The sequence below is a fragment of the Dermacentor variabilis genome, chromosome 2, assembly GCF_050947875.1.
Source record: "Dermacentor variabilis isolate Ectoservices chromosome 2, ASM5094787v1, whole genome shotgun sequence".
NCBI lineage: Eukaryota > Metazoa > Arthropoda > Arachnida > Ixodida > Ixodidae > Dermacentor > Dermacentor variabilis.
Genome location: NC_134569.1, coordinates 99,536,983 through 99,554,583, shown reverse-complemented (window position 1 = coordinate 99,554,583; position 17,601 = coordinate 99,536,983). Strand labels below are relative to the sequence as shown.

Here is a 17,601-nt window from a genome sequence, read left to right as displayed (position 1 = left end):
TACGGAGTGCGAAAAATTGGACGTTGACTGTACAACTAACCAAGAGGATGCTTCAAATGGTCCGTGGGGCAAACGCATGGTGGAAGGACAACGAGAACAGAAAGGGCCTACACATTGAGGAATGAACAGGAAAGGAAGCATGCCGCCACTCCTTTGAAGTAGCTTGAGCTCAAAAAAAAACAACGTGCTGGCTGACGCTGAGATGCAGGTTTCGCACCATCCAAACCTAAATAAAATCTTGAAATCAGTGAAGTGCAACACTGAGGCATGTGCGGGGGCTGAGAGTATGTCAGGACAGTTGAGGTTGACTTAATTACCAGCTGTTCAGAGAGAATCTCATTTGTGACAAAGTTCTGGCCTCATACCAATGAGCTTGCTATCAGTTGATAGAAATAGTTCATATTCGAAAATAATTCATTCGGTATGCATCTCCTTCTTATTCATGTTTGAGAATGTTCAACTCGATTTGCAGTGGGTTTTACCTATCTTTTCGAAGGTATTTTATTCACTGTGCAGTCTACTAACCCCTTATTCCTCCTGTTTTCTTTTTTGAATAAAATAAACGCTACTACTTGCTATTCAAACTGGATTAAGTCGTTTTTATTTTAACATGCTTATTAGAGAGTGATAGAATTGGGCAACATCGTGTGAGCCCGTCTCTACATAAAACAAAGTTCTGTTTCACTCGGAGAATTTTGCAAAAGCACTTGGGGAAAACCTGGAAAACTCGGGGAATTTGGAAATGTCAACTTGGTAGACGCCCTGAGAGGGCTCAGTGCAAAATTTTGCTTGCGAAAAGCAAGGGGATACATTACAAAAGGCGCACACATATATACTGATGCCCTTGATAATGATGTCAGAAAAATGTCACCATTACCATTTGCTGGAAGCGACAGAGCTATGAAGATTCCTGACCTGGTTTGGCGTACCTGCTTGTTGCTTTGCTCGTTGAGGCACATCCACGGCACTTTCACTATTTTGACATCGGACCCCTTTATGCCATGTACTGCCTGAGCACTCTTGCTATCTACACTATTGCCTACTCTTAAAGAGGTCACCTAACTGGTAATTGAGCCATTATAGCCTAATCATTTGGTCAGCTTCATTAGAAAATAGTGACTGCTGTGACACATTGGGAAGACATGTGTGACCATAATTGTGTGCGTGTCTCCATGTCATATCACAGCTGAATTCAGTAATTGAGCCATGAGTGATAAAGAAATGTGCGGAATATAACCAACCCTTATATATAGCTTTCATTGATTACGAGAAAGCATTTGATTCTTTCAAAACCTCAGCAGTCATGGAGGCATTATAGAATCAGGGAGTAGACAAGCCATATGTAAAAATACTAAAAGATATCTATAGTGGCTCCACAGCCACCGTAGTCCTCCATAAAGAAAGCAACAAAATCCCAATAAAGAAAGGCATCAGGCAGGGAGATACGATCTCTCCAATGCTATTCACAGCGTGTTTACAGGAGGTATTCAGAGAACTGGATTGGGAAGAATTGGGGATAAAAGTTAATGGAGAATACCTTAGTAACTTGTGATTCGCTGATATTGCCTCGCTTAGTAACTCAGGGGACCAATTGCAATGCATGCTCACTGACCTGGACAGCCAAAGCAGAAGAATGGGTCTAAAAATTAATCTGCAGAAAACTAAAGTAATGTTTAACAGTCTCGGAAGAGAACAGCAATTTACAATAGGTAGCGAGGCACTGGAAGTGGTAAGGGAATACATCTACTTGGAACAGGTAGTGACCGCAGATCCAGATCATGAGACTGAAATAATCCTAAGAATAAGAATGGGCTGGGGTGCGTTTGGCAGGCATTCTCATATCATGAACAGCAGGTTGCCATTATCCCTCAAGAGAAAAGTGTATAATAGCTCTGTCTTACCAGTACTCACCTATGGGGCAGAAACCTGGAGGCTTACGAAAAGGGTTCTACTGAAATTGAGGACGACGCAACGAGCTATGGAAAGAATAATAATTGGTGTAACGTTAAGAGATAAGAAAAGAGCAGATTGGGTGAGGGAACAAATGCGAGTTAATGACATCTTAGTTGAAATCAAGAAAAAGAAATGGGGGCATGGGCAGGACATGTAATGAGGAGGGAAGATAACCGATGGTCATTAAGGGTTATGGACTGGATTCAAGGGAAGGGAAGCGTATAGCAGGGGGTGGCAGAAAGTTAGGTGGGCGGATGAGTATGGGAGAGGCCTTTGCCCTGCAGTGGGCGTAACCAGGCTGATGATGATGATGATGATGATGATGATGATGAACCTAAGCATTTGGTCAGCTTCATTAGAAAATAGTGACTGCTGTGACACATTGGGAAGACGTGTGTGAGCATAATTGTGTGCGTGTCTCCATGTCATTTCACAGCTGAGTTCAGTGCTAGAAAATGTCACCAGTGTAGCACGGACAGAGTTTTCTGGTTCTGAAAGAGTTTCTTCATTTTAATGTGCACAGGAGAGCATTGTACTTGGTTTTTTTTTTTAGATGTCTTGTATTATGTCAGTGGGCTGCAAAACTGGTGAACCGATTGTGTTAGTGGCATTAGTGTGTGATGGTATCCCATTTGCACTTGCGGCTCCTATGGCAGGAGGTGTCCAAGCGCGGCGAGGGAGACGGGAAACCCGAAACGGATGACGTCAGAGAAGGCGGATCAGGGGGCAGCCGTGGTTCATCTCCACGACATGCCCGCGAGAAGGCGCCAGCAACCAAAACTAGCCGCAGTAGTAGTCAGGACGAAGCTGCTGAGAGACCTGACCAGTCACCTGATACCAGCATGCCTGAAGGTGGGTGCAGTGAACTATCTGTCCACATGCTTGTCTCTTAAGCTGCTGTATGTTATTAGGGCCTATGTTGTGTCTTCCAGAATACAGCATGGTGCATTCATTGCTCAGTTTTCTCATTGCTCAATATCTTGCCTTTAGTTCTAGTTGTGTGCAACAAGGATTAGGCAGCCGAAATGAACTTTTTCCCCATGCACCTGGCCAGATAATTTTTCAGACACTCAAATAGACGAACAAGAAAGGTATTACTTTCACTTTGATGTTGGGGTTGTGTTTGTTGTGGATCAGAGATGCGATCAGGGATCGTTGTTCTGTACTGTACTTTGCAGTGTGCGCAACAAAGCTCTGAGCTTCGTTGCGATCATTTTGATTTGATCAGATGAAATGCTTTTGGTGGCATTTTAATGGTTGATATGAACACCACATTGCATGGGTGCTTGCCATACCAGTGCACCCAGCACGGCGGAGCAAATAGTTGGTATCGGAGACGAAGCCAGACCAGCTGGTTCTTCAAGCCAGCTGGCTTTGACATTATATTTTCCAGGAGCATTATCTTGTTTGATTTGCACTTGAAAGACCTTTTCTTCGTTTATATTTATTTATTTATTTATTTATTTATTTATTTATTTATTTATTTATTTATTTATTTAAGGCAATGGCACAGGTAATTAAGGTAACTTTGTTCTCACAGCCAGCCTTCTGTGTTCTTCTGTGCTGCTGTGTGGAATGCGGTCACATTGAGGCCCCACCCCTCCCGTCATCCCTTGTTTTACTCTGATGTGCTGCACGCAGCGGCAGCCCCTAAGGTGGCGGTGGCATCCCCCGTGAGCGAGGAGAGTGGCGGGGAGTCGCCCACCAAGGCTGAGATCTCTGACAGCAGCAAGCACATGGTGCTCGTCGAGGAGTGCAAGTCTGAGGATGACAATGAGGGTCTGTCTCGCTGGTGCTGCCACTTGTACCCCCCTGTCCATATTCTCCTTTCGTTGTCTGTGGGGTCCTATTGTACAAGGCATCCTTTCTTCAACCCTCTCAAGATGACTTCTTTCCTAATGTGCTTCGTTTAGGCATGAAACAAGTCTTCTGCATAGTGACCTCAAAAACTTGCAACTTCTGGTAAACATGAATGTGTCAGATATTCCCAATGTCTGCTCCGACATTTGCAAAATGTTCAGACTTTTGGTTCTGCATCGCAGCAGCAACATTTAATCCTTTTTCTTTCTTTCTTTCTGAATTTAATTAAATGCAATCCTGCTTATTCATATGCAGTCAGGAACAAGTGCAAGTTGAAAGCTGCATGCTTGTAGCTGTGTAATATTGTGTGTCAGATTTTTTTATGGCTGTAGAATGTAAAATATTCTGTTGCTTACTGCTGCAATCTTGATGACTGCACTTATGGCTGTGCATACAACTTTAGAGCATTGAAGTATTTTCTGACCAGAAGCTGCACTTGAAATAGAGCTCATAACTCTGCTTGACAAATGAAGAAACTGGTGTGCCTTCACAGCTAACTGCTAGTGCTTGGTTGCATGTGTACAGTGTTCAGCTGTTGAAACACCATACTCGAACAGCAATGGCGGCTGGCACTTTTTTGCACCACTGTTGAGCGCTGGGGAAATTGAGCTTATGCACTTCTGTCACATGAAAACGAGAGTCATTTCGATTCATCGTGACGCAATTGGGCCCCCTCAGCAATCACCCAGCGCTCACTGGTGGCGCAAGAATCACCGGCTACCATACTGTCCGAGTATTGCGTATCAATCACTGAGAGCACTGTACATAGAGCTTAGCCAATTTTTTCTGTCATAAAAGCTATTCATAAGTTCTATTGCTCAGCCAAATCAAATGTGCAGTCATAGTCTGGTGCACGTTAAAAGCTCATGTTGCTCATTGAGAGGGACAGGGTTCATGGCAAATGGCTAACGATGTCGTTAAATGGAACTCAGGATAATGGATCACTGAAAAACACGAGACATCACTCGGCAAATAGAGCATCATCAGGCCTGCATACCTGTCTCAGGGGCTCCCGTCTATGTGTCCCCTCTTAATTGTTAATGAATGCCTTCTTCTTTTCATCAGGAATGACTTCCTTGCCGTGATCAAGGTTCTTGCATATTCAAGTGCATGCACTTTGGCTTGCATGCTCCCTACATGCTTTCTTTCCTACTCTCCTTCTGATGCTCTCGTGGATTATATTTTTCACTCACTCGGTGTCTTTCTTTTCTAACGCTAATCTACATCTTGCAAGTGCCTCCACTCCCACCATTCCTTCATTGTTGCAGTCCTTGAGATGCTTAAAAGCCTTTTATATTCACAATGCTATTTTCAAGGCACCGAAAGCCCGAAGTTTGAGTGCTATAACAAAGTCAATGACACAGTGAAGCTGAACCAATGCTAACTAGTCAAGAGCCCTGTGGTTGGTGGTGGTTTGTGCGCTTCACTTTATTCGAGTGCCTTTACGATTTCTATGCAATAAAAGGAAGTCAGCTTGTTGATTTTTTAATTATTTCTTTCTTTGAGGGGGGGGGGGGAGGCGTTAACATCTCAAAGCAACACATAAGCTACAATAGATGTCTTAATTAAAGGTTGCGATTATTTTTGGCCATCTAGGGTTCTTTTATCGTTTCTAATTGTAGTAGGTAATGTTTTGTTTTTGAGCTTCCACATGCAACATTGTTTTACTCATACAAAATGCTTTCAAAGGCTTTCAAAGTTCTTGAAAGGCATTAAATATCTTCCATAAAAAATTGCTGCAATGCGTGGAGAATGCAGCTAAAGGAAAAAAAAATGTCTCTATATATTGGCATATACATCATTGCAGGGGACTGTTAACTTTTGCTGACAATGACTATGACCACATTTTCATAGTCTTATAGAAGCTGCTTTCTCTTGCTTCCATGTTTCACTATGTGCCACTACCACCATAACTCTCAGGAAATAGTTTCCTCTGTCAGTGCACCTGAAACCTATCGGGGTAGTGTATTGGGAACAGGCACGTACCCAGAATTTTTTTTTTTTTTTAAAGAGATGGGGGTGGGGGTGGGGAGGCACTACGCAACGTAACTTTTCTATGCAAGTGTGGGAGGGAGGGGGGGTACCTTTACTAGTACAAATGTGAATAGTGCCCCCCATTTGCCATAAAGATGCATAAACCCACAAAATGTAAATGAAATAAGGTGTATCTCACAGGCACGCCTGTAAGACACACCTCTCCTTTACTTGGCAAACAAGGAACCACATTACCCGCCGTGGTTGCTCAGTGGCTATGGTGTTGGGCTGCTGAGCACGAGGTCGCGGGATCGAATCCCGGCCACGGCGGCCGCATTTCGATGGGGGCGAAATGCGAAAAACACCCGTGTGCTTAGATTTAGGTGCACGTTAAAGAACCCCAGGTGGTCAAAATTTCCGGAGTCCTCCACTACGGCGTGCCTCATAATCAGAAAGTGGTTTTGGCACGTAAAACCCCAAATATTATTATTAAGGAACCACATCAATTGGACTCCTGCAGGAAAGAAGCGCAGAAAGAACACTGCCAAGAACAAGCAAACAAGTGAAAGTGTAAAATAAAGATTTCAAGTAGTGCTTTTTGAATTAGCTCTGAAATAATTATAGAGAAATATATATTTGCGGAACAATCACAGGTTCTTTTGGATCCCTCGTTTACTGCTCTACCAAGTGCCAAAACTGACCCGTATTGTTATTTGGGAAGTTGCGTAACGATGCGTGGCCGCCAGTCTCGTACAACCGCGTAAAGCACAGGACGCTGTGGTTCTAGACGTACTGAGCCCACAGCGTAAAGTTAGAAAAACAGCCACATAAGCACAGCCGAGAGGTGGGTACATCAGGCGGCTCGACTGATAACTGTAGAAGCGTCATTAAAAACACACAGAATTATTCTCCACTTCCGGCGGCGTTTTCTCTATTTCCTTTTCAAATCAAAAGACTCTGATCCATAAATATTTTACAAACAACGGTACAATTTGTTAATTTTTGCTTTTCATTCCTGTCTGGCTGTTGCCTGTGCTCTCTTCCTTAGTAGATCACTTAATTTCTCAACTCCTTGCGAGTCTTGTTTCTAGTTGTCAGTTTTGCACGAAAAGTGCTGTACAATTAGGGAAAAACCAGAAGAGGTAACGGGTGACAGTCTTATTGCTTGCGGTTATTGCAGGGTGTGGTGATGGACGCTGTTTCATATTATTTTATTTTCCACCTTATCTAACCCATATCACGGGTGTGTAGTTCCGAGGATCTGCCAGCATCGCGGCAAACCGTCACTCGAGGAAATAATGAAACAAAAGAAAAAGTTAAGCACTACTGGAGTTTTCTCCGGCCGCAGCTTGTTCCACGAGCATACAGACCAGCTGACTACGAACCGAATCCCTTTCCTGGTCCCCGGATCACTCAAAACAAAGAAGGTTCAACTAAAGAAGCAACAGCGATGCGCATGATCATTGAATAGATGGTGACAACTGAATGCATCTCTAGTTAATTGCTCGAGCACCGAATCGATGAGGAAACTGGCCTTCACATCCCAGTAGATGCCGATAATTACCACCATCCAAATGGAGTGAAAAAGGTAACAAAATGTTGACCGCCGACTAAAAACTGTCTAGTCTCAAGATTGCTTTGGTGGCGCTCTAGGAATGCGTGTGAGGAGTGATGGCGTGGGGGGGGGAGGTATGCCGATTAATTTTGGGGGCCACCCTTCCCTCAGGGTACGTGCCTGATTGGGAAACTGCTATAAAACTTTTTTATGTTTTTGAGTGACCAATGCACATGTAGATAAGTTCAGCAATGAACTTTCCATTGTGCCATGAAGCTCCTTGAAGATCGATTGTTGGTCCCTTTAAAGAGAGGCTATATGACTGGTACCATTTTTGCGAGCATTGTGATGTGGAAAGTGCTTGCGGTTTTCAGAAGGCCAGGAAGCGAAAGCTGGTGCTGCAGACACTTACAGCGACTGGAGCGATGACGACGACGATGACATCCTCACAAGGGGCGAGCAGGCAGCGGTGAGCATCTTGCAAGTTGCTTTACGTGAAAGAGACACTAAAGACACGTAATAAGTTCAAGTGTGTCAGCAGATTGACACTTTTGCAATAGCAAAGTGGCCACCTTCCTTGTGAGAGGATGCTTGGTAATGGGAAAAATTAGCGCAAGCAAAAAAGCAACACACACGAGAGGAAAAGATAGACAAGCGCTTGTCAAGCATTTCTTCTCGTGTGCGTTGTCTTTTTGTTTGTGCTAATTTTCCTCATCGGCAATGCAAGGCCAACTAGTCCAACAATGAATTCTTCTAAATGCTTGGTAAGCCAGAAAAATACACAAAAAAGAGTACCAGCTTGCCATGACAGTATATGTTACAGTGTCTGCTTGGCTCTGGTTAATCATGTATCTGCAGAGAAGGGCTGAATTGTGTTCTGAAAAAAAAAAAAAAAAAAGAGAACTGAAAGATTCATAACTAGGAAATTTCAAAAACATTCTTGAGCCAAAATGACCAGAATACAAGCGAATAGGTACTTTCAAATTTGTGACGCCGCGCTCGCTTACCATCTGTCTTTTCAGTGTAAAATTTAAGAAAGAGAAGTTTGGCCCGTAGCTTTCTCCACTGTTAATCAACCCTTTTCCACCAAATGAAGCAAGTCAACTGTTCAGAGAACAATTTATCAGTCCTTTTTACCTATTTGTGAGTACCTTCAGAGGGCAGCACTGGTGATTTTCTCGGCACCTCGCGTTACATGCGAGATGTTTCAATTCATATAAAAATGCAGATAGTATTTTAAGTAATCTAAAAAACATTGCAGCAGAACTGAAGCTGGACCATTCAGACTGTAGAGATGCATTTTGTGATGTCACTGGTGACGTTTGAGTAGGAAAGCATTGGAATTTGGAGCTCTTGTAGCGACATCTCGAGATAATGTGTTCAGCCACAATGATTTCGAAGTGTTCTTAATAAAAAGGACTGCTTTATGAATGGCACATTGCTGCCATACCTTTATGTAAGCAGATCAAGCTGGACGCAGTTTTTCGTAGCAGTAAGGTTCCTGCTGAAGTTGATTGAAACTCCGCAAAATGTTGACACTTGGTGTACTGCTCTTTTGCCGACATCACGAGCAGCAAGTACAGGGTGTCGGATAGAAATGATCTGTTCCAATGTATAGATTGCGGCTGTTCACGCCTATCTTTAAAATTAACTTGCAGAGGGACTACTGAACTCTCAATCATACCATGCCAAAGTGCCCAGGAAAATGCACAATACAAATTTCGTTCAGGTCCATATGCATAAGGAAATTTCCATCATTGCCGTATACGTTTTCATGTTCATTGTTCTATATTGAGGCATCATGGTTCATTGGACTTGCAAGAATATGTGGCAAATGATATCTGTGTAATTTGATCTTAATCTTTTCCTTACTGCATTTTACTAATGTCAGTTTCTTTTCCACCCACTGTAGGACCTCGACAAAAAGGATGTGTTATCTGATGCTCATATGGACACTGCTAGTCGAGACAAGCCAGAAGAAGCTGGAGACCCTAATCTGTAAGTTTTGCACTTTTAAATTTGGCAAAGCTGGAAAAAAAAAAAACTTCGCAAAAAAGTTATTGCTTAGTTATTCATGTAACAGTCTTTGATGAAAGAATGCTACTTGCACCAAAATTTAATGTTAGGGTTCGATGTGCTTGTGTATATCTTGCAAATCTGAAAAAACACTTGATGGCAAAACATTTCTTGAAATCGTTGTCATCCATAAAATGGAAATTTCGGTACTGTAGTGTGTACAGACGTGGCTGGGGTTTATATATATTTCTTAGACAGTGATTGTCATATACCAACTAGATGTTTGCTTGCTTTTTTATAACAACTGTACCTGCAAGAGTAAAGTCAGGGTATGGATCTGCTGCTTTGTTTTACCCTGAAGGCATACCTGCCACTCATTTATGTGCGTACATAGACTAGTCAAATTTGGCTAAGCACAATCCTCAATAGAGAATATATGATACATTCCTCAAAAGCTGCTACTTTATCTTCTGCAATTTTTCTGAAAAATTAGATTTGACTCCTTATCAACTTTACAAAGCACCGTGCCTTCTTTCTTAGTTTTTGCTCTCTTTTTATTTCAGAATTGAAGTGGATGCAGTGCCCATAAGTCCCGATGAGTCTCCACGTTCAGCTCAAGGAGGTATGTAGCCAAAGCTGAATGCAGTGAAATGTGTTTACTACGTGCGAAAATGACCTGAGGCCAGGGTTCTCGCATTGCTGCTGCCCATCGATCCGGTGTACCGCCCACTACTTTGAGTGGGTACTCAGAAATTAGAATGGTTGAGTTGGTTAAAATTTTTCTTGTTTCTTTTGGTCCTGTATTCTTCTGCTTGTGCAACTTTACTGCTGCGACAGCATGCACTTCTCCGCATTGTCCAAAAAGTCGAAGCAGCTGAGGCTGCACCCTTCCACATTTGCGCAGAAGCGCCGGACTAGTGCGCATGTACCAGTCACCTTGGAGGATGTGGGCAAAAGATCGTCCTTGCTTTCCTCATTGTGCCCGCTTTCACTTGTGCTCGGTACGATGTTGACAATGTAGTCTTCGTTTTCGGGCTCTCCCGCGGTCTTGACACCATCGTCCACACTCAAAAACTCGTCGACCATTGCTCCATTAACGGCTTCCGGAAATTCTGACAGCTCGCTCCAAAATCCAGCAACACTGGCAATGGCTTTGTCGCACTCATCGGAATTTTCAGAGTTATCACTGGGCACGGGCACATTGGAAGCAGTTTTGGATTAACCACTTGTACACGGCCGCATTGCTGTCTTATATACAACCGTGCGTAGGCGTTGGGTGCCACGAGCACTGGTTCGTTTGTCTGCTTTAGCCCTAATCTCCCCCTTATTCTTTAAGATGGTGCTGAGAGTGCTCTTCAGAATCTTGTATGCTGCGGCAACATCAGACTGCTCACCGCATTCAACTCAATTTATGATATTGAGCTTCGCAGCGAAAGGCAAATTCTGTCCCTTCGCTCTAGCCATCACGGCATCACTGCAGGAGAAGGCCGACAAGGCGCAAACACAATGAATGAGAAAAGCAGTGAGAAAACTCGTACTTGCACGAGGGCACGAGAGTCTCTGATTGGTTGTCTGAGCAAGTGCTGAACTGCATGGGGGTTGTCGACGGCTTGCCCGACGTGGGGCAGTCACGGTAGGGAGAGCAGGTGAGTGGAGCCGCACTGCCGGGCTACACCACTTTTGGGATGTGTCGGCAGGTTTCAAGGGAAAGCCAACTTCTGGGAGCACTTTTGCACCGCTAGATGTTAGATATATCAGGAGTTGCTGCTATTTTTGTTCAATGTAGGCACAATTTTTTCTATATATACTCATTGTAACCATACCGTGTTTAGAAATTGTTTGATATAGAGGATAATTTGATGTGAACGGGTTCGATATAGTTGGGTTCGACTGTATGCACCAACTGCACTTAAATTTCTTTTTCATCATCATAACTTGACTCCATAGGTCAGCATACTCACTCACGAGTACACTGATTCATAATTGCTCTACACCCATTTTACGGGTGTGAGATAAGATAGTTATTGAGTGACACAGGGTGTGAGCAGATGTGAGCATGAGCATGAACAAATACCAATGCATTTGAGTGGATGTGATTATGAACGGGATTAAGTTCTGGCGAGTGCGAGTATGAGCATGAGAAAAAAAAATGTTTCTTAATTACATTTTTCTGATAGGAATCACTTATTATGATGGGCACTTTAAAATTGAGGGCAAATGCAAGGTTTCGTGAGCCACAACTTGTTATTAGCATCAAGGCATGCAGCACTGCTATGACTGCTCACTGCAGATGGCATGTTGACTACAGCAAAGCGTTTCATTAACTAAATACGTTAAGTGCACCACAACTGTTCACTATTTGGGCATTGTCACTCATACTCACCATCACACTAGGCCTGTCTGGGTGGCCTAGCCATGTTCCTACCCCCTCCCACCCCCCTTGCAAAAAAAATTAATAATAATATTAATAAATCAATAAATAAAAATAATGCGCGAACAATCCTTTTTCTCTCTATATTTTGAAAGGGGATCGGGGAGGTCATTGAACTAATGACACGCGCACTTGCAGTTCCATGTAAGTGCATGGAACTGCAACAAAAAAAAAAAATTTTTTTCTTTTTGCTAAAGTTTGCCATAGTTGTACAAGCAGAAACAGCAGGAATTCCTCATGCACATCAAAGAATGTGGCAATAGAGGCTTTTTTTTGTTTGTTTGTAGCCATCAAAATCAGAAGCACTTTACCATCAAGGATGGTGATAAAGGATGGTTCAAGGATGATGTATGCAGAGAATTGCAGTAGCTGCAACGAGCCTGATGCAGAAGGCTGTTTTGTTGCTACTGCAGTAGAATGAGTCTTGGCTACTTTTGGTGCTTTTTCAAGTTATCCTGGTTTGTCCCTGTACTTCCAGAACTGAGTACTTATCTTATTAAATAAAATGGGTTGCCATCTCTTTGCAGAAGGTGCCACCACCCTGGAAGATGAGTTTGATCCAATCAGCGATGATGAACTGGAGGCCCTCATTGATGAATCTCAGGAGAAGGAACCTGCTCCTGAGCCCGAACGTGAGTGTTCATTTGATGTCTGTGCTGTGGTTTGTGCTCTGATTTACATATGTTGGGAGGAAGTATCAAAAAGAGCAAAGCATTTGTGCACATCATTAAATGCTTATTAGCAGAAAAGTGGCCTGATGGAGTCACCCAATTACCACCGAAACCACTACAGTAGCGCTTTGCTGAAGTAGCGAGCAGTAGTGATTTGCTGAAGCAAGTGAAGAAGTATATCCAGCTGTCTTTATTATGTCATTTTTTATGTCAGCTGTCTTTATTTGACAAACATAGCCATATTGACGCATTACACTCATCATGACACATTGCACAGATGTCTAATGGTGGAAGATTAGTTTTCTCCTTTCATAGTGTAGTAATGCATGAAATTGGGTTGGTTGGTGTTCATTCTTAGACATCCCATGTGTGTGTTAGCACTGTTATTGTCTTTGAGAATTGTGTTCAATATAAGCTGTTACCCCGTGAAGCAGGGGTAGCAGCAGCAGAAGCTTTGTTGCCCTCCTAGTTTCCAAGACCTTTTGCGTTTGATGCATGCAGCGGCCATCTCAGACGTGCTGGACATTGACTGGTCAATCTTGGTGAAGGAAACCAGCCAGCCCAAGGAGGGCACCACAAGCGAGAAGCGTGGCTCTGCCCGCGAGCGCTATTCGGGAGCTCGTGTGCTGGCACGCATTGGCATCTCGAGAGACCTGGCCGGTGAAGAGCTTGCTCAGCAGGTGGTCGAGTTCTGCCAGAAGGAGCTGGTAAACGACAAGAAAGAACCAGATGAGCAAGGTGAGCCCTTCAGATCTGATTTAACGCAAACCATTATCTGCCTCTTACCAGGTACTTTGGGTCAGGCAGGTTCCAATGTCACGTAGTCTGGGGCCTCTTCAATAAAAATTATATCTCCGATGGTAAGATTTGAACCAAAGTGATGAAATTTAAAATTTCACTATTTTTATAACCTCACTTGGTGTTGCTTAGTACTTAAGCATAATTGCAAAGGTTAGTGCTTGTCAGGTTGGATTGAAGGTAACGAGGCCTGTGTGTATTCGGGAACCTTTGTTTAAAATTTGACTTGGGGTTGCTTAGTACTGAAACACATTGGCAGGGGTCATTGCTGGTCGAGTTGGATAAGGATTGGAGGTGATGAGGCCTGTGTCTATCTGGGAACCTTTGCTTTTGCTGTACATGGTCTTCCAAATTTCATTAGCTTTTTGTCCTAATTTAGGGGAATGGTGTGGGGAGCAGAGCACACTTGTCCTTGGTTGGGCAGACAACTTTTTAAACCTGAGCTGCCTTTTTTTTTAATTTTTATAGGGGGTGGGGGCTCATTTCTTCACTCTGCATGGATGGCTTTTTGGCTGAGTAAATTGGACCAATCCCGAAAACTGTTTATTAATCGGTGGTGATCTGGTGGACTGATAACGATACATACCAATGCACATGTGTCCTCGCAAGGGTTTGAATGTGGTGAGTAGGGCAGGCCGATTCTAGAGGCTATGCAATACCACAGCACCCATGTGCCTCATAGCCCATTAGGGCTAACCAGTAGGTGTCCGCAGGACCACACCTAAGCAGGCCTACCAGGAAGCTATCGCATGACTTTGACAATCGTCCATCAATGGTTTGTGACCTATTTTTGGTTGTTGAGAAATTGGCTCTTCGAGGAGGTCAAGGTGGCTCTCTTGGTAGCACACTGCTACTGCCCTGGTGGAACAAGTTTTGTAGAGATCTATACAGCATTATATTTACTGTACGAAAAAGCATGGACCATTCCCGGTATGCCTGTTCATGCCCTCTGCAGACGGAGAAGAAGGAGCAGGAGCAGGAAATAGAGCAGCACAGAAGGATGGAGATTTCCAGCTGGAGAACCTGACGGCAGGCTTTCACGCGGCTGCTGTGGCGGCACGGAGGCAACAGAACCTGGCACTGGAGTCATGCGGACGCTACTGCCGCGCCCTCTCAGCACGCCGGGATCTCATGTTGCGCCGGGCACTCTGCAAGGTGGGCTTATCCGACTGTGCATGCCATCTACAGTAAAACCTCGGTGATACGAATCTCAGGGAGTCACGTAAAATATTCATATCACCCGAAAGGTGCATTACCAAAAAACAAATGAAATCAGCATGTTAAAGAGCCACAAACTCATTTTTGGAAATTTATTCACAGTGGAAGAAGTCCCGGATGTCTTTCTGAGCTTTCAAAATCACCCCAAAATTCATACCACCCGTGATCTATCACCGAGGTTTCACTGTATGTCCTGAAAATAGCAGTCACGAACTGTTACCTGTGTTGTGTAGGGCGAACTGCCGATAACTGTTTCTAGTTTAGAGACTATGGAACATGCATTACTTGAATGCCCTGCATATCGCAACAAGAGATTTTCTCTTGGAACAACAAAATGGACACGATTTGTCACGCTCCACTGACATTATGTGGAACCTTAGGTCCTATGCTCTGCCCTTCGAAACAGTGGGCTTCTTCATTTTGCAAAGCTCTGGCAGCCCGCTGACAGCCAGACGGCAGCCAACCAGTTCCAGTCCTGATAGGAAGTCATGTGGGCTGGAATCCCAAGACAACCCAAAGCTGCCCAATGTTTGCAAAATCAAACAGTGGGACAGCTGTCCACGGGATAAATGTAAACATGCTACCAGGTTGGCAGCGACCAGTGACGTTGGCGCATGCTCTGCAAAGTCAGCCTATTTACGCATTGCCAACTTGAAAATATGTGGTTGCATTCGGAGATTCGATCAGTTTCGCAAGGTTTTGTGGAACTTGGCATAGGAAGTGCACTGGTGCTCGTCACTTTGCACAGCGCAACAAACGGCCTCCGACGTGTTCGATGCCAACGCCAAGATGCGAAATCATGTGTAAGTGATTATATCCCCGAAAACAACCGTTCGAGTATGCCTGCTTGCAACAATCACATTGCCCATCGGCAACATTGATGAGTTGGCATTTTGTCATCATTTGACAAGACACAAAAAAGCAGGATATCGGGTACGTCTTATATGCATGAAATTTTGTGCTCCCTGCTTAGGCTTTGATTTCAGCTCAGTTTCGGCTCATGGTGCTTCTCTTCTGCCCCTGTGCTGAAGGAGCCGCGGCTGCGGCTGGAACATGAAAATGCATGCCACCTGTGACCACTGGAATATTTCAAAGGAAAAACAGTATTGTTTGATCATGAGAGCAGTAAGTTAATGAATATTAGTGAACGTGTGAGCATTACTCAACCGGTGCATTCTTTTGACATCAACGGCCTAGCTAGAACACATCGGTTTCGAGCTGCCACCCTCTTTGCAATCCATCAAGTTTTCAGAGAGATTTTGGCGAGGGTGCATCACCTCTATTAGCGGTCTGCCATTGATAGCCAGAAGTGGAAAGTCAAAGATAGGCAGCAGTGGCCCTTTGATTCATTGTTCACTTACCATTCAGAAATTGGCCTTCTCGGAAAGATTTACCTAATGTTCACTTTGTGATATAGAAGGGCCTGAATTTTTAGCCATTGTCTCACAGGTAAATGTCGTTATCAGGGCTAGTCATACATAAAAAGTATATTTTTTACCTTTTTCCACTCTCCTCTGGAATCTTTTAATTCTGTTCCTCCTCCCTATCGAAAGTAGCATGTCAGTGGTCATTTGAATGCCTTCAAAATTCTCTGTCTTCCAATAAAGATCTTCTCTTCATCTGGGGCATGCACAAACAGCTATGAGATCCTATTACAGCAGGCGGGAGAATAGTCATCTGTGCCTCAAAGCAGTTTTCACGAAGTCATTCTGTGTGAAGACATTTTAGCATTTTGCCACTGATAAGCACTAGCTCCACTTTTCTGAAAAGATTAACTTAACTATACTTTGTTTATCTGTCAATGCCGTATGAACATCATCTGAAAGGCAATTCGTAGAAGTGCTAGATGCTGCCACTATTGAAATGAAGTGATATACTTTTGGAGACAGGAAGAGATGCTTCGCAGTGTTTGCTGTGACGTGAATTGTTAGGCTGGAATAATGCAGATGGTCACATCACTTGCCTTGAATATGTAGAGAGAAAACATTCCTGGTGATTGCAGGGTCTGAACACAATGCAAGACCTCCAGTTTGGAATACCAGTGCCTTAACCAAAAGTCTACTCCATCAATGTACAGTCAAACCCACTTATAACAATACTGGTTTCAACAATATTGACGCAAGATAATTTCAAATTACAAGCGCCAGCTGCTTCCTGCATCCGTACAGCTGTTTACTGCTACCTGCGAAAGATAGCGGCAGTGAAGTGGGCAACACGAGCTCGCAAGGCACACGCAATCGGAGCAACGTGCCATCAGCGCGGTACACGAGGAAAGAAGGAGAGGTGCGGGTCTCTTGCGAAAAGACTGTGGACGTTCCAGCAAGGCTCTCGTTTAGCTGTTTGTCGAGCACAAGTTCGCCCGAGGTAAATTGATTAAAGCACCATCACTCAACTGTGCGTTACAAATCTGGTGGAGGTGCGGGGTATGGTTTCAAACCCATCTCAAGTCAGAGAAAGGAGCACGGACTCACGGTGACTTGGACCCACTGAGTTGACTCCTGTTCACCAACGCAACAGTCGTCGCCTACGTGGTGAGCCCCCCGAGTTTTCCCCTTTGCCGGTTTCTGTCGGAGCGTCAGCATCTGCTAGCGGAAACGCTACCGAGATGACGATTCAAATCAAGCCAACTCACATCATAGTCAACTCGCCAATGGCGCCAGAGCCTTTCCACGGTGACACATTTGAAGACACAGAGGACCGGCTGGAACGCTTTGAGGTCGTCGCTGAGTTCAATGGATGGAACGGAGAGCGCAAGCTACGAAAAATTTACTTTGCATTAGAGGACAGCGTTCGAACGTGGTTTGAAAACCATGAAGCGACATTTGTGTCGTGGGATGCTTTCCGATGGGAGTTGCTGGCAACTTACCCGAGTACCGACCGCAGGAAGAGGCCGAAGCTGCCCTGCAAGCAAGAAACCAGCGTAATAACGAAAGCGTGGCCATGTATGTGGAAGATATGTCCCGCCTATTCCTCCAAGCTGATCTGAACATGAGCGAGGACAAGAAACTACGCCATCTATTGCGGGGCGTAAAACAGGAACTGTTTGCAGGGTTGGTTCGGAGCCCGTCGCACTCCGTCACTGAGTTTCGTTCAAAGGCGACAACAATGGAAAGCACGTTGCAACA

The 17,601-nt window shown here is 44.1% G+C and overlaps 1 protein-coding gene across 3 annotated transcripts in view; it reads left to right on the top strand.

Moving 5' to 3' along the window:
* Window positions 1-17,601, top strand: part of LOC142572383 (uncharacterized) — an 88,656-nt gene that overhangs the window by 62,213 nt on the left and 8,842 nt on the right. Inside the window, exons 16-23 of one of the 3 annotated variants that reach the window (XM_075681463.1) lie at window positions 2,610-2,805; window positions 3,595-3,732; window positions 7,720-7,811; window positions 9,255-9,340; window positions 9,922-9,980; window positions 12,317-12,421; window positions 12,962-13,198; window positions 14,214-14,413. In XM_075681463.1, coding sequence (XP_075537578.1) covers window positions 2,610-2,805; window positions 3,595-3,732; window positions 7,720-7,811; window positions 9,255-9,340; window positions 9,922-9,980; window positions 12,317-12,421; window positions 12,962-13,198; window positions 14,214-14,413 — 1,113 coding nt within the window. Of the gene's footprint in view, window positions 1-2,609; window positions 2,806-3,594; window positions 3,733-7,716; window positions 7,812-9,254; window positions 9,341-9,921; window positions 9,981-12,316; window positions 12,422-12,961; window positions 13,199-14,213; window positions 14,414-17,601 lie in introns of all 3 variants that reach the window. The other 2 variants (XM_075681462.1, XM_075681464.1) reach the window with 2 other exon arrangements.